Source organism: Phodopus roborovskii, unplaced genomic scaffold (genome assembly GCF_943737965.1).
Source record: "Phodopus roborovskii unplaced genomic scaffold, PHOROB, whole genome shotgun sequence".
Taxonomy (NCBI): Eukaryota; Metazoa; Chordata; class Mammalia; order Rodentia; family Cricetidae; genus Phodopus; species Phodopus roborovskii.
In genome coordinates, this window is record NW_026126611.1 from 7,229,722 (window position 1) to 7,249,497 (window position 19,776).

At 49.5% G+C, this 19,776-nt stretch overlaps 1 protein-coding gene across 1 annotated transcript in view; it reads right to left on the reverse strand.

Moving 5' to 3' along the window:
* Window positions 1-19,776, reverse strand: part of Zdhhc14 (zinc finger DHHC-type palmitoyltransferase 14) — a 204,437-nt gene that overhangs the window by 15,841 nt on the left and 168,820 nt on the right. Inside the window, exons 4-7 of the mRNA XM_051206135.1 lie at window positions 14,156-14,293; window positions 10,908-10,956; window positions 5,798-5,900; window positions 4,206-4,315 (exon numbers count right to left, since the gene is read on the reverse strand). Of these exons, the coding sequence (XP_051062092.1) occupies window positions 4,206-4,315; window positions 5,798-5,900; window positions 10,908-10,956; window positions 14,156-14,293 (400 nt within the window). The remainder of the gene's footprint in view (window positions 1-4,205; window positions 4,316-5,797; window positions 5,901-10,907; window positions 10,957-14,155; window positions 14,294-19,776) is intronic.

Consider the following 19,776-nt stretch of genomic DNA (forward strand, 5'->3'; position numbering starts at 1 on the left):
GGTCCCATCGTCATGGCACTGGGGCTGTCTAAATCAGGACTCACTACTTGCTTAAGTAAACACTTCCACCAGCAGATCTAAGCTTACCTTTCAGCAAGCAAGTCAAGCAGCTCCCTGGGGGGAGGGAGGGCCACTCTTGAGAAGTGTCCCTTCCAAAGGGACTTGGATCTTAGAGACCATGGCCCAACTCCAGCCCAAACACTGGCTTAGTTAGGGTTACTATTGCTGTGATGAAACTACAACCAAAGAGACTTGCGAAGGGAAGGGTTTGGTCAGTTCACACTTCCACATCACAGTGCATCACCAGATGAAATTAGGGCAGGAACTCAAGCAGGGCAGGGACCTGGAGGCAGGAGCTGATGCAGAGGCTGCTTCCGAGTTTATTCCCCCCCTTACCCCCCCCCCCCCACGGCTTGCTCAGCCTGCTTTTAAGAACACAAGCCCACCAGCCCAGGGATGGTACCATCCCCCACTGATCACTAATTAAGAAAATGCTCTACAGGCTTGCCTACAGCAGATCTTACGGAGGCATTTTGCCAGGTGGGGCTCCCTCCTCTCCAATGACTCCAGCTTGTATCAAGCTGTCATAAAACTAGCCAGCACAACTGACTCCTTGTGACCTTGACATATAGACATCACTTTTCAATTAGAACTTCTCCTTTGTCATTCATCCCCGAGATGACATGCTAATATTAACATCACAGTATAAAAACGTAACTTTAAAAGCCCCACGTGCCATGCGAAATCAAACACATTCAAACTTCAGTCTCTAGAAGGTCTCCTTAAAAATCCAAAATCTGTTTTGAAAAGTTTAAAGTCTTCCAGTTGTGGGCTCCGGGAAAAATAAAAATTCAATTAAATACCTTCTCACTTCAAGAGGGAAGAGCCAGGCAGGGAGCAGTCGCAAACTGAACTAGCGAAGCCAAACGCCAACAGTGTAAGTAACTCAGTGTCCAATGTCTGGGATTCACCCACGATCTTCCGGGCCACTCCAAGGGGCTTGGGTGTCTTCTCCAGCCCCGCCCTCTGCAGCACACACAGCTGTCTTCTGGGCTCCGGCTGCCTCCACTCCCCTGCTGCTGTTTTTGGTGGTCATCCTGTGGAGCTGGCATTGCCAAAACATTGTTTTGGCTTTTCCACCACTTGCCTTGCTTAGGCTCTCTTCTCTGCCGGACACCTTTTATCCTGGACCTTCAACCGCCACCGAGATGCACCTTCACCAGTGGCCTCTCCTGCCTCTCATGGTGCCAAGCCTCAGCTGCTCTCCATGACATCTTCGTGCCTTCAATATCAGTGACTCTTATACCAAGTTCAGCTGCCAGCACCAAGTGCAACCTTGGCTGTCTCTGGAACAGCGTCTGTGTGCTGACCCCGAGGAAACCCTTCCCAGATGATTTCACCTCAGTGATGCTGCTCTCTCTGTCTCTTTTCACGACAGGGTTTGTTTCTCTTGTGTAGCCTTGGCTGTCCTGGAACTCTCTCTGTAGACCAGGCTGGCCTTGTTACTCATAGAGATCCTCTGCCTGCCTCCCGAGTGCTGGGATTAAAGGTGTGTGCCACCGCCACCCGGCTGCTGGTGTCTTCTTAAGCACTACCACTGTCTCAGCTCCAGCAGACCAGCATGGAGTATCCCAGCAAAGCACAGGGTTCATTTCAGAAGTCCTGGCCTCTTGTTAATCACAGCTGGTTCTTCAGCCCCAGCTAACCGGAACCACAGGATCTTCCTTCATAATAACAAATGACGCTGACAGAGTCTTTAAGCTTCACAGGCCAGGCCTCCAACATCTGAATTACCCTCAACGTTCGGATCTTACAAGCTCCTGCAGAAGAGCTCACCAAGCATTGAACACTCAGTGGCTTTTCTCATGTAAACTTCCAACAGCCTTTTCACAGTCATCTCGGAAACAAGGCCAGGTCTATCACAGCAATATACCCGGTACCAACTTGTTTTAGATAGGGTTGCCGTTGCTATGATGACACATCATGACCAAAGAAACGTGAGGAGGGAAGGCTTTGATCGGCTCACACACTGTTGGTTCTCAAAGAAAAGTCAGGACAGGAACTCACCCAGGGTAGGGACCTGGAGGCAGGAGCTGCAGTAGGGGCCATGGCATAGTGCTGCTCACCGGCTTGCTCAGCCTTCTTTCTTACAGAACCCAGGACCATTTGACTAGAGAAGGCACTACCCACAATGGGCGGGGCCCTCCTCCATCAATCACTAATTAGGAACATTTCCTACAGCTTTGCCTACAGTCAGACCTTATGGTGGAATTTGAGGCTTCCTCCTCTCCAATGACTCTAGCTTGAGTCAAACTGACATAAAACCAGCCAGCACACACACCTAGTCAATACAGTTCTGATGGAGGCCATTTTGGTCATGATAAGTTTTGGTCTGTAAATATACAGGCAGGGCCATGTGCAAATCCAGGACCAGGAACGGGGAGAGAGGTGGATGGGATGCAGGGGTTGTCTGCTGCCTGCCCGGGCTACAGTGTGCATTCTGGTCAGGGGAACAGTAGTCCCTGTCTCTGTTCTTACGCTCCTCCAAGACCTCTCCATGGCCTACCTTGTGACTCAGCACCATACTCATAGACTCCCAGAAAGACGATCTAAGATGGTGAGCCGTTGGTAGCTCTCCGCGGTATTTCCTGACCTAAGGACCCTGAGAAGGCAGTCCAGGGGGAACTGAAACTCTTCCAGACCGGCTGGTACCTACGGAAAAGGCCTGGCACTTGTCTCCAGACAATCCCCTTCTCTGGGCTTTGCCTGTTCGTGTCTGTCTATTCCCTCAGATGATGAATCCCCAAAGAGTAGATGGGGAGCCAGGTGGGGGCGTATACCTTTAATCCCAGTCCTGGGGGGTGGGGGGGTGGAGACACAGGGATCTCTGAGTTCAAGGCCAGTCTGGTCTACAAAGCAAGTTCCAGGCCAGCCAGTGCTACACAGCTTGAAAGCAAGCTGAGTAGTTGTGGCACAGGCTTTTAATCCCAGCACTTCGGAGGCAGAGGCAGGCAGATCTCTGTGAGTTCAAGACCAGCCTGGTCTACTAATTTCAGGACAGCCTCTACAACCACAGAGAAACACTGTCTCGGGTCGGATGGCCTTTGCCACATGTCAGCTTATTCTCTAACGAGGGTTTGCTGGGGCTGACGGTAGCATGGAGTGTGCATCCCACAAGTACACATGGGTGAGATCTGCACACACAGAGGCTATGCAGCCACCTTGGTGGTTTTACTTTCTTTCACACACTTGAGACCAGACAGCAGAGGAAGTACAAATAAATTAGGAACGTACTCAGATACTCACCATGGACACCACCTGCTCACTCGGTATTTGTAGAGGAATACTGGTTTCTCAAGAAACATTCTATTCTGGTGTCACTCACACATAATCAAATGTTTGCTGCATTTTGAACTTGTTGTACAGGCACTAATTCCAATGTCAGAGGGCTTGAGTAGCCAGCATTTGCTGGCTGTGTCTCTTGGGCATATTATTTAGACTATGTGCCTCCGTTCACTAATCCTAAAACAGAAGACAATGGTATCTAACCATTCCATAGGCATGGAATGAGCATTTCAAAAGTTGGTACATACAAAGCACTTAGGAGGCAAATATGTGTGTGTGTGTGTGTGTGTGCGCACACACACACACACACACACACACACACACACACACACAGAGAGAGAGAGAGAGAGAGAGTCCCAGCTGTTACCATAAGTAATAACTGTCTTTAGCGTCACCCTACCATACCACCTACTCCGATTCCCCTAGCTCTCCCTTGGGGCTGTGTGAGCACCGTGCCTGTACCTCAGCCTTTAGCATTTATTCCCATTTTGTCTCGAGTTGCTTCCCACACTACACTCTCTCAGCTCTGGCTCCCTAATTATGCTAGGTCCCAGGCCGGCCCAGGAGTTCAGAACGTCCACTTTCCTATTGTGAAATGTAGGAAACTTCTTCGCGATCAGACACAAATCAGCTCAAGACCAGAAAGAAGTGGAGTATGAGCAAATGGAGCCAGGCTGCGGCGGCGGCGTCCCTGGGTGTGTCTAAGCGGCTCCGCACAGGAGAGAGCGGAGCTGGGGGTGGCCTGTGGGTGTGGTCGGCTCCAGCAGGTGGGGGCCAGGCAGCTGTCTCTAAGCTGCATTGCGCTGCATTACCGCAGAGAAGACATCAGCTTTCCTGAGGTCTGTACTGCGCTCTCTTACCTGGGGGAGATGGGGCCACACAGGGCGACACAGCAGTTTGTGAAGATGTTTCCATAGCTGTAGGGGTTGTAATTTTCTTTACCTCTCTTATTGGACCAAGACCCTTTGATCTGAAAGAGAAGGGACATCAATAACACAGTGCCTGGAGTACCGATGCCAACATTTAGGTCAAACTGGACCCAGGAATGCCTTTCAAGTATAGCTCAGTGGGACAACACCTGCCTAGCACATGCCAGACGCTGGTTCCGATGCTTGCAGTACAGTCTTTACTGGGAGAAAGAGAGACATTTCGTTTTGTGGGAAACAAGCATTTATACAAAACTTAGGAATACCCTCAAACAGAAGCTTAGATTAGCGAGGGTAACAATCTCTGGGACTGAAAGTCCTCATTTAAGAGTATACTGTGCTACTAAACGTTCCTCTAAAGGAAACCAGTGGGAACTCTTGTTTTTCATATTTATACCTTGTACCCTCTTGTCTTACTTATTTACTGTTCATTGCGTGCTGTGTGGTGTAGGTGTGTTACATGAACATGAGTATGTAAGGGTGTGAGCCTTGCATATGGAGGTCAGAGCAAGATGACAGGTGGGTTCCCCTACTGCTCTCCAGAGATGCTATTGCCTTAGACAGAGGCTTCAGCTAGGCGGGCTAGCCTGTAAGCTCACAGGCGGTGCTGGTCTCTGCCTCCCGGTGCTGGGGTTACAGGAATGTGTGGCCATGTGGGGACCCGGGAATGGGATTCCATCCTCTTGATTACAGAACAAATGCTCTGATCCTCTGAGCCACATCCCCGGCCTGCCCAGCGCTAGGCTGTGATGAAATGAATGTTAACTGAAACAGCTTCGCATGGCTTCCTTAACTGCCAGTTTACACAGAGAAGGCAGCCTCTTGTTAAAATTGTCTGCTTTGCAGATCCTGATACTCAGTTACCAAATTGAATGTGCTGTTTTAGCAGTTTTATCTCGTCTATTTTATCATTTGCTTTCCCCGGCCATTGTTTAAGGAAACTGGATGTGTTCTGAAACATTTAACATGCACAGACCCCAGTATGCAGAGCGAGTGAGAGCTACACATGCTGAGAAGGAATTTCCAACATGATATTTCCTGCCCCCCCCCTTCCCCCCAACCCCTACACACCCTCGCCACGCATAGGCAGATGCTCCAGGACTCAAAAGTTCAACTCTGAGTCGGGGAAATTTCCTCCAGAAGCCAGAGATAATTAAGGATGAAAGTTAGGTCCCAAGGTGTGTCAGCCTGCCATGGTCTGTCTTTGGCTGGGGAAGTGTGACAAGCTGACTCCAAAACAATTTAAGAGGACTTGAAGGGCCTTCTGGAGGTCAGAACCGGGTGTCACTTGGCTTCATCTTAGGATGGGACTGATGTCACGGTAAAATGTAGGAGGGTGCAGAGATGCACCACACATACATACACTCGGGACCCAGACGGGGCATCCACTTCACCCTCTGTCCCCAGGGCTCTCAGAGCTGGAGTGGGATGTAAGGGGAAAGGTGACCCCCCCCCCATTTCTCACTTCCTCTTCCCCCTCCAAGGCTAACCATGCAGATACCCAAGTGTTACGGCCAGGAACTTACGTCTTCATTTGTTGTCTGGTTGGAGCTGATCAAGTACGTGTGGAAACCTGAGAGGCCAACGATGGACCAGACGGAAAAGAAGCATACCACAGCCTCCAGCACAGTGGGTGGGTCAAGGAGGCCAACAGAAACACAGGGGATTCTCATGGCTACCAGAGACGCTGCATGCCCGGTGAAGGGCTGAAACCCCATAGGCGGGTTCTGGGTTCAGTTCTAGCCCCCATCCCTTCCCGGCCTCTAACTGGAAGCCTCCCTCCTTCAGGCCAGTGACCACACAGATACTTCCTCCCCCAATGCACAGGGGCATCCACAGCTCTGTGATGGCTGCCGGACTCCCTGGGAGCAGACCTTTACCTTCTCTGACTTGTAATGCAACCAAGGGTGGATGGAAGCTCGCAGTGGCTCATACCTTCGACGAAATGACTAAATAGTAAATGCCGCCCTGGTTTTAGCTTCCCAATGCTGAGGCCTGTCTCCCAAGAAGCATCTCCCTCCCATGGTGGGCTTGTGACATTGAGAACTGCTCGCTTCTGTGGAGTATCCGGTCTTAGCTTGTAGAAGCGCTCATGCCTATGAACTGGAGGGTGACCCGAGGTGTGGAATTGGGCTGGGGCATTCCCTAGAGACCCCTGCTCAGCTCCACAGCCAATCCCTGGCACAGGGTATTATGCTACGGTGATGGCAGAGAAAGCCAGGCACTTCATGGGACGTGCCATCACCAAAGGAGGAACAGCATGGCCTTGTTCACCAGACGGCACTGATCAGCCAAGAATGCAGTAATCTGAAAGGACGAGAGATTTCTCCCATCCCACAAATGTTTATAGGAGCCAATTTAAAAAGATACAGATGTTTCTCAGGAAAAACCGATTCATCCCGGGGCGGGTCTGGGGTTTAAATATACACCTTGCTTCCTCCTAGCAAGGAATTACAGACTAGGGGAAAGTAAAGAAACCTTGTGCTTTCCTTATGCCTCCAAGGGTGGAGGGACACAGACCAGGCCGTTCTGTGTCACCACTGGTGTTTCCAGGTTGAAAATAACTCACTTTGAACACCTTACCCAGGGCCTCCGTATGATGCTGGATGCTGTTGCTGGGCATGGAGTCTCACCGCAAATGAGGAAAGGTGAACAGTTCTGTGCGTGACACAGTGGTCTCCTTGTGGAGAAGCAGGTGGTTGGGAGGGTGGAGAGAACAAGAGAAACACAAGGAAGAAACCCCTAGCCAGAGCTGCAGCAGCCCTCTGCTCCCTACAGTGGAGCTTCATCTTCCTCTGACTCCCTATCAGGGCTGGGAGGGGGCCCAGGAAGACTTCATGTCCCACACTGGCTTCAAAGCAGAGGAGGAGTCCAGGGGCCAAGATTGAGTAACCAGGGAAGAAGCCAATTTGGGGAGATGAGGCTGAGCCAGAGGTGGTGGCGCTACTTAGAACTTTAGGCAGCTAAGGGAAAAGGTCAGAGACGATGAGATGATGTCACCCAGGAGCTGGGGAAAAGGATGTGGTCCAGGGGAGAAAAGAGAAAAAGGATGGAAGTCCAACATCAATCTCAAGAACACCTGTGCATCACCAGGCGTTTACAAGCCAGACAGAATGACGGGGACATCAAGATAGAAGGAAGGCTCGAACATGAACCATAAAAACCTCCAAGTAAAAAAGGAGGGTCAAGTTGCAGCAGGTGGGTGGGCCCTGGGCTTCTGGCTACTACATCTGTAATGTGACCTGCAATTCCTAGCTGCTTCCATTAGGAGGCAGTGTGATTGGTGGATGAGGAACTGTAGAGGTTTACAGAAACAAAAAATGGTATGTGTGTGGTGTGTGTGTGTGTGGTGAGTTTCTGTGTGTACACCTATGGGCCTTTAGAAGTCAGAGTCCAACCTTGGGAATTTTTCTGTGCCATCTACTTTTACAATTTCTTTTGAGACAGGTTCTCTCATGGGCCTGCAGCTCACCAGCTCCACGGACAAGCAACAGGCTCTTCTTGAAGTGGGAGAGGTTAGCAAGGAGAGAAACAATGCCAAGATTTGGGTGAGAGCCAGGTAAAATGGCTGAGGACATTTCAGGCTTGGAATAATCATAACCAGTGGGAGAGCATCGAACTATGTCTTCATCATCTTGGGGTTCCTGGTCTTTTCTCACACAGGGGGACAGACAAGTAATTTTTCTTATAATCTCAGTAATTCAAAAGAAACCTTCCCCGAAGCGCCTCCGCACCATGGAGACACAGAAGGCTGCTCTGGTTTTCCCTAATCCCTAACTCCCTAATCATGCAGGAAGCTGAGGCCCAGAGCCCAAGTCACTTATTAACCAGGATTTCCGCATGGCCAGGAAGGCACCACCTAAATAGGAGCTCTGCATGGTCCCTTTCCTTTCTGTCATTTCCAACGTCCTGGGTCACCTCTTGGTGGGACCTCAGGTGCAAAGCCCATCGTCCTGGTTAGAGAGACCATGCAGGGGTGACTGCCACTGAAGACACAGAGGCCCCAGAGGTGGCCGGTGGCTGTATCTGCCTGGCAGCCCATCCTGAAGCAGGTGTACCTCGAAGGAACGGCTCCTTCCTCTATGGATGGCTCTACCTAGAGGCAGGAAAACACAGCTGCGCTGTCAACCACCCATGTCGGTGGCAATTTGCAGGAATGCCTGAAGCTGTGAAAGGGGGAAGTGGCTGAGGTCCCCTTCACAGCTCCATCTGACTCCATCCCTGCTTTCATGCCTTCCTCGCCCCTGTGTGGAGGAGGTTCCAGATTCACGGTGGGAGTGAGCAGCGTCCCAACCAAACGCGTGACTGGAGCTTTGAAGGGTCGGAATCTGACAGATGGCCTCTAAAGGCCATGTAGGTAATGAGTGTGCAAGAAGCGTGAGGGACTCTGGGACAGAGCAGCCACTGGCTAAGGGGTGGGGAGACACTTCCAGCCATCAGAGTGAGGGGCAGCGAGGGGACAGGGTGTGTCCAGACATGGCTCTGGACGGGGATGGAGCAAAATTCAGTCAATGGTGGAACAGATGTTCGATTCTAAGGCAGGTGTTCATGGACCCACGGCATTCCGGAGATGCTTTGGGGGACCCTTTAGGTAAACACCATGTTCCTGTCAATTACCAGACCCCTGTCTCCTCTCTCCTCTGTGTGCAGCCTGCCAAGGCCGCCCAGCAAAAGGTGCCATCCTTAAACTCAGTGTCCCAAGTTGGGATTATAGGTACGTTCCACCGTACTGCATTTTATGCCCTCACCTTTGGAAGAGAAAATGAAGGAAGAGATATAAATATTCACCCCAAGTACACCTGGCTATACTTGGAGTTCAGAAAGTTGTTTAAAAGGAATGAGGTAGATTTGTCACCGGGTAATATTTTGAAACAAAAATCAAACTGTGGAACAATTCAAAGGGTAGGGTCCTTGCAAGATACAAGCAACCCCTTAGCCACATACAAGTGTGCAATCCACCTTCATGAGGACCTCCTGGAAGGTCAGACAGAAACTGACGAGGAGTCCCACACAACGGAGGGTCACGGAAACCCTTTCTTCCTGTTACATTTCTTTTGGAATTACTTTAGAACTTCAACCTTCTCCATTGGCTGGGTGGGGATGGCGGGAAGGCACTGGTCTCTTCCTGCGTGGAGCAGGCTGGTGTAGGGAGAGTGTGGCTCTTGCTTAGGTGCCACCAGGGATGTCCCTGGTTTTCCTGGCACAAGTGTGGCTATACACAGCACTAAGGATGTCTATTTTCTTGTAGTCCTTTGGACGTCAGTATATCTATCAGCATGGACAGCGTAGCCAAAGCCTAGGCTGCCTTCATTGCTTTCCCAGTATGTCACGTGGTACCCTTTTTTCTGCCAACATTCTAGCAAATTCTATTAAAATAGACCAGTGCCCATTAGTCTGTGGGTGCCTCTCAGGCGGGTGAGCACCGAAATGAATGCAAATTGGAGAGATAAAGAGGCTTTCTAGGGGGAAAGCCTTCGCAAATGCCGAAATCAATTACTGTTTGATTTACCAACCACAGGAGAGCCTCTGCATTTTGGGAGCACTGAACAATAAGTCATGATTAAAAGTGACTGTAATCCTTTTAATGGGACATTAATGCCATGCTACACTGACGTGTTTGTGAATGGCAGGGTCCCCTCTCTGGGGACTTCCTCAAGGATGCCTAGGGCACCCTGGTCTCCCCTGCACATGCTCCTGACGGTCTCTGCCTTTGAGAACGAGAGTCTGGGAGGAAGCGTCGCTACGCTGCCATGTAGTCGTCCTGACTGGTGGTATTGCCTGTGAGGTGCAGTTTCCAGATGCTTCCCTCCTTCTGTTTGACTGAAGTTACAATGGGGAGATAGCCGGTGTGTGTGTGTGTGTGTGTGTGTGTGTGTGAGAGAGAGAGAGAGAGAGAGAGAGAGAGAGAGAGAGAGAAAGAGAGAGAGAGAAAGAGAGAGAGAGACACACACAGAGAGAGATCTGGAGGGCCTCTTCATCTCAGAACTCTCTGTTTCTCTAGTATCCCCCTTGTCTCCTGCGACCCTACATCCCATAGCATCCCTGGCTTAATCTTCTGTCATGCTTTGATGTGAAATGTCCCCTACAGCTTGGCTTCCAGCTGGCAGCACTGTCTGGGGAAGCTGGAGAATTCTGGGAACCTGAGGCTTAAACGGCAGGCACAGGCCAGCGGGGACAGACTTGAGGGACATGGCCACACCCTGCTTCTGGTCCTGGTTTTGTTTCCTGTTCCACCGGGATGAGAGGAACCTCAACCACACAGCCAAGGATGAACTGCTTTGTCGCAGAGATGGGTAGAGTGACACATGTCCTCAGGATCATCAATGCTTCCCGCTCCTTGTCCTCACCCACCCGTAGGCCACAAATCCCACTGCAATGTGGCATCTTCCCACCACGCTGTCCCATGCCCCACCTAAGCATGACCTATGTCAGGGCTGTGGTGAGTTTGGAGACTCGATGTTCAGAAGCCACTTATCACACAAGTGAATATCCTGTGGGACTCCTGATGCCTTGCAAAATGAGTAAGAATGTGGTTTATGAGAAGGACAGCCAGAGGCATAAAGAGATAAGAATGTAGGGGTTGGTGGAATGCTGAACCCACAAGAGAGGTACCCACTGAGCCACGGGAAAGGATATCTCGCCGGACTGTCCTTAAGGGCGTTGAGGAACCCCGTTTGCTGTGACCCTGTGGGAAGGAAGCCAACATTTAGTATCCAGATGTTCACCCCCATGCTCAATGCTCGCATCTACATAAGAGTAACAGACGTCTAAACATCAACTGAACATTCGTATTTGGTGTAGGGGCATCCAGTTTACTGATCAGAGATCATGATTCCACTGAAGCCGTTCAAGAAGATGGCAGATTCACAATGAGGACCGACATCTGCAGGACATTTCTCCTTTCAACGAAAGCAGACGCGTGTCTGTATATTTTCCCATAAATTACAGCTTTGATTGCTCTTTTGTTCCCCTCATTTTAATGGGAAAACAGAGTCCTACATAATCTCTTCTGTTTTGCCCACATCGGTTAACACTTGGCAGTGGAGGTGTTAGGAACCATCAATCTCCCTTGTACGCAGAGTAAGTAAAGCTAAAGTTCATTTAATGGCCCTTTTTGGGTGAAGGTGATGTCCTTGTCCTGCAAGAAAACACTGAGGGGTTTGAGTTCAGTGACATCTGATGAGAACAGGGATTCTGTCTTATATATTTCCATCATGATCTAAGCCAATTTTAAAGATTTATTTTTATTCATGTGTGTGTGTGTGCATGTATGTATGTGTGTGCGTGTGTCTATGACACATGTATGGGTGCCTGTGGAGGTGAGGAGAGGGAGTTGGATTCTTTGGAACTAGAGTTACAGGTAGTTGTGGTAGTTGTGATCTGCTCAGTGTGTTGCTAGGAACCAGCTGGGTCCTTTGGAAGCACAGAAAGCATACTTAACCACCGAACAATCTCTCCAGCCCCCCCCACCTCTGAGGAGGAAGTCTTGGCAGTGCTATCTTGGGAGATGATTCTGGGTCCTTCTGTCTTGACTGAAGCCATTGTGCTTCAGGGGACACAACCGTGTGTCACAGAATGTGAAATGTTAAGCTGTTGACCGTTGCTTCTAAGCTGTTTAACTAGTTTAGCTGTGGGGTAGGGTTAGTGAGTGGGAGTGTCCCAGGTCTCTCTGTGTGACTGTCAACCGGTGTCCCGCTTTGCAAAGGCGAAGAAGGAACTTCACTATGCCTCATATTTCTCCTCCAGGAACTCTGGGGGCCTCCTGTCCACCTTGGAGGCATGAGGATTGCTGGGTGGTGGGGGAGGGTGGCTCAAGAGGGACTGCATTGATTGCTAATGCTTAAAGCTTCTTGCATCTCCCTGAATCCAGCGGGGTGCCAGTGAGTGACAAGCTGCAGGCTGCCAGCAAAGGCAACCTCAAAACAAAGGGAGACTGAAACAGAAACAGACCCCACTGTGTAGGAACCAGAGTAAATGGAGCTTCTACATTGGTGAAGCGGGGAGGGGGGGGTGTAAAGCATCATTCTAAGTCTGGGAAGGCGGCAGCAGACTTCACTCTGTGTGTGTGTGTATGTGTGTGTATGTGTGTGTGTGTGTATGTGTGTGTATGTATGTGTGTGTGTGTGAGAGAGAGAGAGAGGAGACAGATAGATAGATAGAGAGATAGAGAGATAGAGAGATAGAGAGAGAGAGAGAGAGAGAGAGAGAGAGAGAGAGAGAGGCCATGCCGGTGCATAAAGACAAGTGGCCCTGTATGACTGAGTTTTTGGGGACAATGAGCGTGACGGTGGGATGAACTGCACAAGTGTGTGTAGATGCCTTTCCTGGCGTTTGTAACCATGACTGTCGAGGGCTGAGGCTAGGGATAAAATCTGATAGTGTGAAATGACAGCATTTAGACTTTTCCTGAAGGACGAGAGATGTTTAAGTCATGCCAATCTGAGCCATGTGGAAACTCATTGTGCTGTACCCATGGGTCTGGTTAAATTTTGGTGTGTGGTTTATTTATTTGCAAGGGCTTTCCTCTGACCATGGGAACAGTTGCTTCCTCCAGAAACAACCAAAACACGTGTGGCTTTCCCTCCCTTCGCCACCTTCACGGGAGCCCACAGACTGGCTCCTGGCTCCGCTGTTACCATTTTGGGATTCAGAAAATGCTGAGAAACGGGGTCTCTACAAAGCCACCTCAGCAACAGCTCCAGCTGGCATGGACGAGGACCCTGATGAGGACTACTCTTCTCTCACAGTCACTAACTTCAGGCAGCTGGGACAAAAGCGTCCCAGTCAGAAATGACTTAGGTCTAGAACAGCGTGAGTTTGGGTAGTTGATGTAATGGCTGCCCCGGACTGATGCGCAGAGACCAATGGGGGTCATTCTGTACCCCTACTTCCCCAGTCCGTACGTGGACGCCACTGGAACAGAAGGAGTGGGTGATGGGGCCTACAGGGCCTTAGCCTGCCCCATTCATGAGTTCCATGCTGGCAAGGGAAGAAAAGAAAGCCTCTCTGTTCAGCTGCTTCCAGAAACACCAGAGTGAGGCTGCATGCTTGCTAATGGGCGCCTACACTTCAGGAATGGATGAAAGGCAAAGATGCTCCTTAATGGGGGTAGAGACACTCTAATGAAAGTTTAAAGGCTTAGGTTTGCAGTCCAAAGCCAATTAACTTCCTTCTCAGCATCCCCTGTTGTGGGAAAGTGAATGACTAAGAGACAAAAGAAACCCAGCATGAACTTCAGAATGGCGAATGAAAGAGAGAGAGAGAGAGAGAAAAAAAACCGCTGATTTCTTATGCAAATACATGAAAAATATTTACACTCAAGTCTAACTTTTTTTTTTTATAAAAAAGTTGAATTCTTTATATGTGAGAGGTTGTTTGTTCGTATTCTTGCAGAGAATGGAGTATCTCATGGAAAGTGTATGAGAAAAACCGGTATCTGTCCCTAGCCACATTCTTCCTTCAGGGATGTATATTTTTAAACCATGGGCCAGGAGATAAAGAAAACAGACTCAGCTAGTCAACGGTTGTCATTATGATCGTTGTTCCTTGCGCAAAATGGAGGGATGAGCCTTCCGGGGATCCCCAGTAGACATCACTGAGGTTGGAGAGAACACCCATATCAAGGGGAAAGTCCTGTCTGTATAAACGGAACCTGGTCCAGGTGCAACCTGGAACATGCCGCCGTTGGAGGGATGGGGTTAAGGAAAGAGGGAAAAGTGGAAAACAGAGTGGGCAGGCTGGAAGTGAGGAGGGGGAGGGGAGAGAGGAAGAAGAGAAAAGCCAGAAATGATAAAAAAAAAAAATTATAAGTCGAAATCAACTCAGAAAAGCCAAAGTCGAGCAAACGTTTACATACGTAATCTGATTTCCAGCAGCATACTTACGAAGAATGACGTGGGTGATAACGAATGCAAATATAAAGACTGTCAGAAAAGACAGGGATAAAATAAACATATAAAAAAATCTGTAGTTTCTTTTTCCCACACAGTTGCCTACCCAGGGACAGTGGTGGTCAAACCGTTCTGAAACGAGAGGCAGAAAAAAAAAAAAAAAAAAAAAAAAAAAGTGGAATTCAGTTAATAAAATATCTGTTTACATGAGGGAGCCTCTCCCTCCCTCTCTCCCTCCCTCCCTCCCACCCACAACACTCTCATAATGTAACAGAAACAATATCACATTATGTATTTCCAAATGGACTGCTCAGAGAGGTGTTTATTAACGTTGAGACATTCCAGGAAGGTAACGATGCTTCCAACAGAAAGAACACAGGTGTTTTCAAACACCAGATGTGAATTCCTCTCAAATGGGTTACTTAAAGGAACAGTAAGTAGAACACGTTCTCAAACATGTTCTCGAACTCAGAAATAAAGACTCAATTCTTCCTCCAAAGAAACCTTTGGGCCCACAGGACAATTTCCCCTTAAACGGCGGCGCCAGCATCATCTGATGACAAGGACTGGGCTGAGTTGGGGCTGGGTACGTCACTGGGTGATCTCCTGATATAGGGAATGGTTACAGAGAGAGTCATAATGGGCCTAGGGCAGGACAGAAGGACAGTTTTTTTTTTTCTCCCATCCCAGTTACAATCACTTATCATAAGCTTGTCACATAGACTAATATATCCCTATGAAGAAAATGATGTCACTATACTTTCTCACAGACAAGCAAAATGAGGAGAGATGAGAGACAGCGTGCAGAGGTAACCAGTTCAGCATCAGAGTGATTAGCCCTGAGGTCAGGCCTTTGGTCCTTCATAAGGGCAGCAAGCTGGGTTTGGGGGCTGTATGCCTCAGGCTTCTCCTTTAGGGACATTCACACAAAGTCTGCCATGTATTCTTCCTCTCACAGTAATGGCAAAGTGCGTCTCCTACTATTCAGCTAATCTTCTAAGCAGACGGGCTGTTCTGTGTCACCCTAACAACCCACTCTCACATCAGGCCACCTGCCGTGCGCTGGGAGATGCTCAGTGCTTCATAGTCAGGCTCTTTCCTCAGCTTACAGCCCGCCTCATTTCCATATTTTATCTCTGCTTCACAAGACACAAAGGCAAGGTGCTGCCAACTGTGTCTCTGTAAGTAAAATATCACAGGGGTGGCCAAGGTGGTAAGTTTCGTGGACAATTAGTCATGGATCCAACCCCCTCCAAGGACAGCTAGGTGAGGGTGGCAGTCTAGGAAACGGAAGGGACACTGGCCTGCATGTAGCATGAGCAAGAAGTCAGCCTGAAGAGGGAACAGCAGCACAGTGGCCTGGTGACAGAGCCAATGGACCATAAGTCACAGACACGCAAGAAGGTGATTGCTATTGGTGCGGCCCTACAAGCTCACATTGGCACACACTGTTGGTCAACACTGCCTCGCTGTGGTTGAGGGAGGGTGGGCTACACAGGCAAAGTGCGGGAATCTTTAGGGCCATGAAAGCCTGCTCGATAATAATAGATACCCATTATGTCGCTGGCTATTTATTCAACACTGCAGGACGGCTAATCGCTGATGCAAGCTGACGGTATGTCAACACAGGAGCGTCAGTCCTAACAAACATGCTCACACTGGTAGGGATGTGGATAATGGAAGGCTGTGCATAGGGCATGGCAGGTAGATGGGAACTCTTGTACCTGCCAATTTTTCCGTGACCCTAGAAGCAAAGTCCTCAAAAAATTAAACAAGCAAACACCATCTTCCCAAGACACCGGTCTACCGTGTATAGAACGGCAGGGTTACAACGATGAAGAATGCCCAAGGAGGGAGAAATATCTGAATCGGCCAGATTTCCCCCCAAGACTATAAAGCTATTATTCCAAGCATCAACTTTTCTGCTTGACAGCTGAGCGCGGAAAATGGGAGAGAGAGATAAGCCAGGAGCAGAGAAGCACACGTCCGGCCAGCATCCACCTTCAGGAGTGCACCTGGCTTTGCGGATCCTGTGTGGAGATCCTGTGCGGTTCAGGGGCGTGGCTCTCAGCAAAAGCCACGTGCACTGTGCACAGGGGTCATTTGCACCCGGGAAGGACAAGATTTCACTCCGTGTGGCCCATTTCCTCGGGGTAGGCCTTTTCATTTTTAGCTGGGAAATCTTTAAATCCAGCCAAGCCATGCTGTGGAACTCTCTCCACAAGGAAAACCAGCGAGTCTTAGGGGTTCCAGGAGGACTCTGGGAATCGAGTTCTTTCAGGGTGGGGCTTGGCACCTGGCTCTGCCAAAGCCTGGCCTGGAGGCTATTTCCCTTAGAGATGGTGTCTTGCTGAAAACTCTTGGCTGACAAAATGCAACTAAAACTGCAGGCTCACTGAGCTGTTCGCCACCGACTGCTTCTCACGTCTTCTGCATGAGTTCACGGTGGTTACTGGGTGAGAAGCTCCCACAGGCTCCTCCGTGGTATCAAGGGCCTCTATTACCCCAATCCTGTGCTCACAACACCTCTTCTCCCCTTCCATGGCTCATGACCTGTGCATCCCAAATCTTTCGCCTGAAGGCTCAAGAGCCAACTGTATGCGTTAGTGCAAAAAATGGCCACTTCCCACCGTCGGCAATAGATGCCCGCTAGACCTGGCTGGTATCTCAGGTACGCCTTCTCCCTGAAGACTTCCTGTTATTCTCTATCAAATGTGAGCCTCTCTAGACGACTATCTAGCCAGCTACCCAGCTCAGAAAGCCATGCACATCCAATCCAGGAGCAGGTCCCGTGGGCTCTGGCCCATTTTCATTTGGGACCATGTTAGTTTTTATTTGTTCTCAACTGTCGGAACTAACAGGAATTTACTAGAGGAGCGGATATGCCTGTATGCAAGCAGGACTTCCACAGGTGATGTGGTTAAAAACCCAAGAACATTCTCTAAATTGATGCTAGCTGGCTGGGGGGCCCTGGCCATACCTCCGATAGCAGTGGTCTGCTGGCTCGTTCCCACCTTCCTAATCCCCCATGATTCCTGGCAGCAGGGTGGAGGCTTTTCTAATCATTTCTATGCATTTACAGGGAAAAAAATGACCTTCAGTGCCTGTCGCAGGCTTAGAATGTCCTGGTGGGCAGCTGATGGTCCTGAACAAGGGTGGTGAAAGGGACTGGGCACGTCAACCACAGGGAAATATGAGGGGCCTTGGCACGTGGCAATGCTCAGAGAGTTGGGGGGGGGCTGGATAATTCTCTGAACAGGCAGGGGGCAGCTGGTGTCATGGATTAACTGCTGGGGGCGAATCTGTGAGCAAAGGCTCTCCTGTGGTGACCCCAGTGAGACCCAGCAGATGCAGGGGACCAAGTCACCTGCCTCAGTTCCCAAGCAAGCTCCCAGTGGTGTCTTAGGGAGACACCGGAAAAGGAAATAGGCTCCTACCCTGCAGCCGTAATTGATTAATGATGGCAGGAAGCTTCCAGCCACATACATAGTTCTAGTTAAAAGCATTACTGCCTAACATTGGACAACACACCTCTGCCAGCTCTCCTGTTCAGCATTCCACAGCCCAGGAAGCCCCGAGAAAGGCGAGCAGCCTGGGTACCAGCGGTCCAGCTGCTCTGGGGCCCTGATTACAAGAACACCTGGGAGATGTCAAATAGGAAGGAGACCTTAGGAACAGGGACACGTTAGGGAAACTGGACAGGAACTGGGAGGCCACTGAGTCAAACAAAGAAAAAGGCTGTAAAAGTTGTGTTTGAAGGATGCCAGAGAAAAGAATGAATCTGGGGAAAAAATGGCAAAAACTGGAAACTGCTCAGGAGTTAGGTTTCAAAGTGGGATTCAGTACAGCATTGATGTGGCTTGGGTCCCTCCCTGTGGGTGACCTGGGGCCAGAATTCAGCTTTTTCTTTCTTTCTCCTCACCCCTCCACTTCTTTGTTTTGGAAACAAGTTCTCATTATGTCACCCTGGCTGGCCTGAAATGTGCTTATGTAGACCAGGCTGGCCTTGAACTCACAGAGATCCACCTCCCCGAGTGCTGGGATCAAAGGCGTGCGCCAACATCCAGGCAGAATTCTCTTTCCGTGGCCACAGGAACAAGCAGCCTGAGTCCCCTAGAGGGACTTGGGAATTCTGTGACACCAGAGAGCTGAGAGCCACAGCGGAGGTTTGAGACTTCTACTAATCTAAATGTTAATTGCATCCCAATTAAGTTCAATGTTTTTAAAGATTCGAAGTGGAAAATTGCTTTTCTTTAAACCTCAGGCCCCTTTACCTCTGAAATCAGAAGAATTTCCCCTGTGAGGTATTTTTTTGTTTGTGTTTTAGGACAGATGATAAAATACAGCGACATGCATCATTACATGACCTTATGGGTTACACAGCACTTAGGCAGGACGGGCTGATAATGAAGCTTAGTGCCTGGTTCGAACACTGAGTCTAACTATTAGCAGCACTCCAGGCTGGGAAAGGTTTGGAAAAGCACACTCTAAACTGTGAGACTCTTCTTGCTTTCCTATGGGTTTGGCTCCCTCCGTCTTGGCTCCCACCTTGCCAGGACCCAGGCATTGTGCAAAGCACTTAGCGTGAGTTGTGTTATTTATTGTTTTTTTGTGTGTGTGTGGATGTGTGCATGCACATGTGTGTGTGTGTGTGTGTGTGTGTGTGTGTGTATGTTTACATGGATGTGGGGGCTGGAGAACATCCTTGGGTTTCATCCTAGGGATGCTATCCACCTTCTTTTAAGACAGGGTGTCTCTCTCAGTGGTCTGGAGCTCACCGAATAGGTTAGACTGGCTGGTCAGCAAGTTCTGGAGATTCTCCTGCCTCTACAACCTTAACTCTGGGATTATAAGCACACACCATCAAATCCACCGTATTTATACACATGCCAGGGACCCAGCTTAGTCCTGCTCCTCACAACACCCACCAAAGGCATCCAGAAGTCCCTAGTCATTGTCCTAAACCTAAATCACCAAAGATCCCGGGAACATCAGAACTTCACAGATCACTGCATTTCAGACGAGGACGATCACCACATGTCCCCTTCCTTGACTGATAAAGACTTCTGTAGAGACACAGATGGACTAGTCACCACTTGGCCAAGCCTTTTAAAGTCTGCAGACCTCTAGCTCCGACTCCAATCCTCCCTATATTGAAATGCAGGTCAATACCCCAAGGGTAGACTTACTGTGAGCCACCTTCTAGACTGGCTGATGCTTACCCAACGGCCCAGATACTTCCCATCCGGCGGGGGCTAAGTGCTAGTCTCTACACCACCTTCTCTGTTCTTTCTTTATTCCTCATGAACCGATCTCATAGCCTATACCGCCATGGGTTGCCCACTGGAGGGAACATACTCTTTTTTTCTTTTTTCTCTGTGCCTGATTATTTCTCATATCCGAGCAGTAAACAGGAACTGCTAATTGCATTTCTAGTCTTTTCTAGCCTCCTCTCCCTGTTTCTGAAGGTCACCACAGCCCATGTGTCTTTATCCCTTCTTTTATGAATCACTGTCACCTCTTCCCGGAGACGCCCTTCAGTGTGTCCTCTACACTGTTGCCGGGGGACCTTCCAACGCAAACGAGGTCCCATTAGCTTCTTGGCTAGTGTTTCC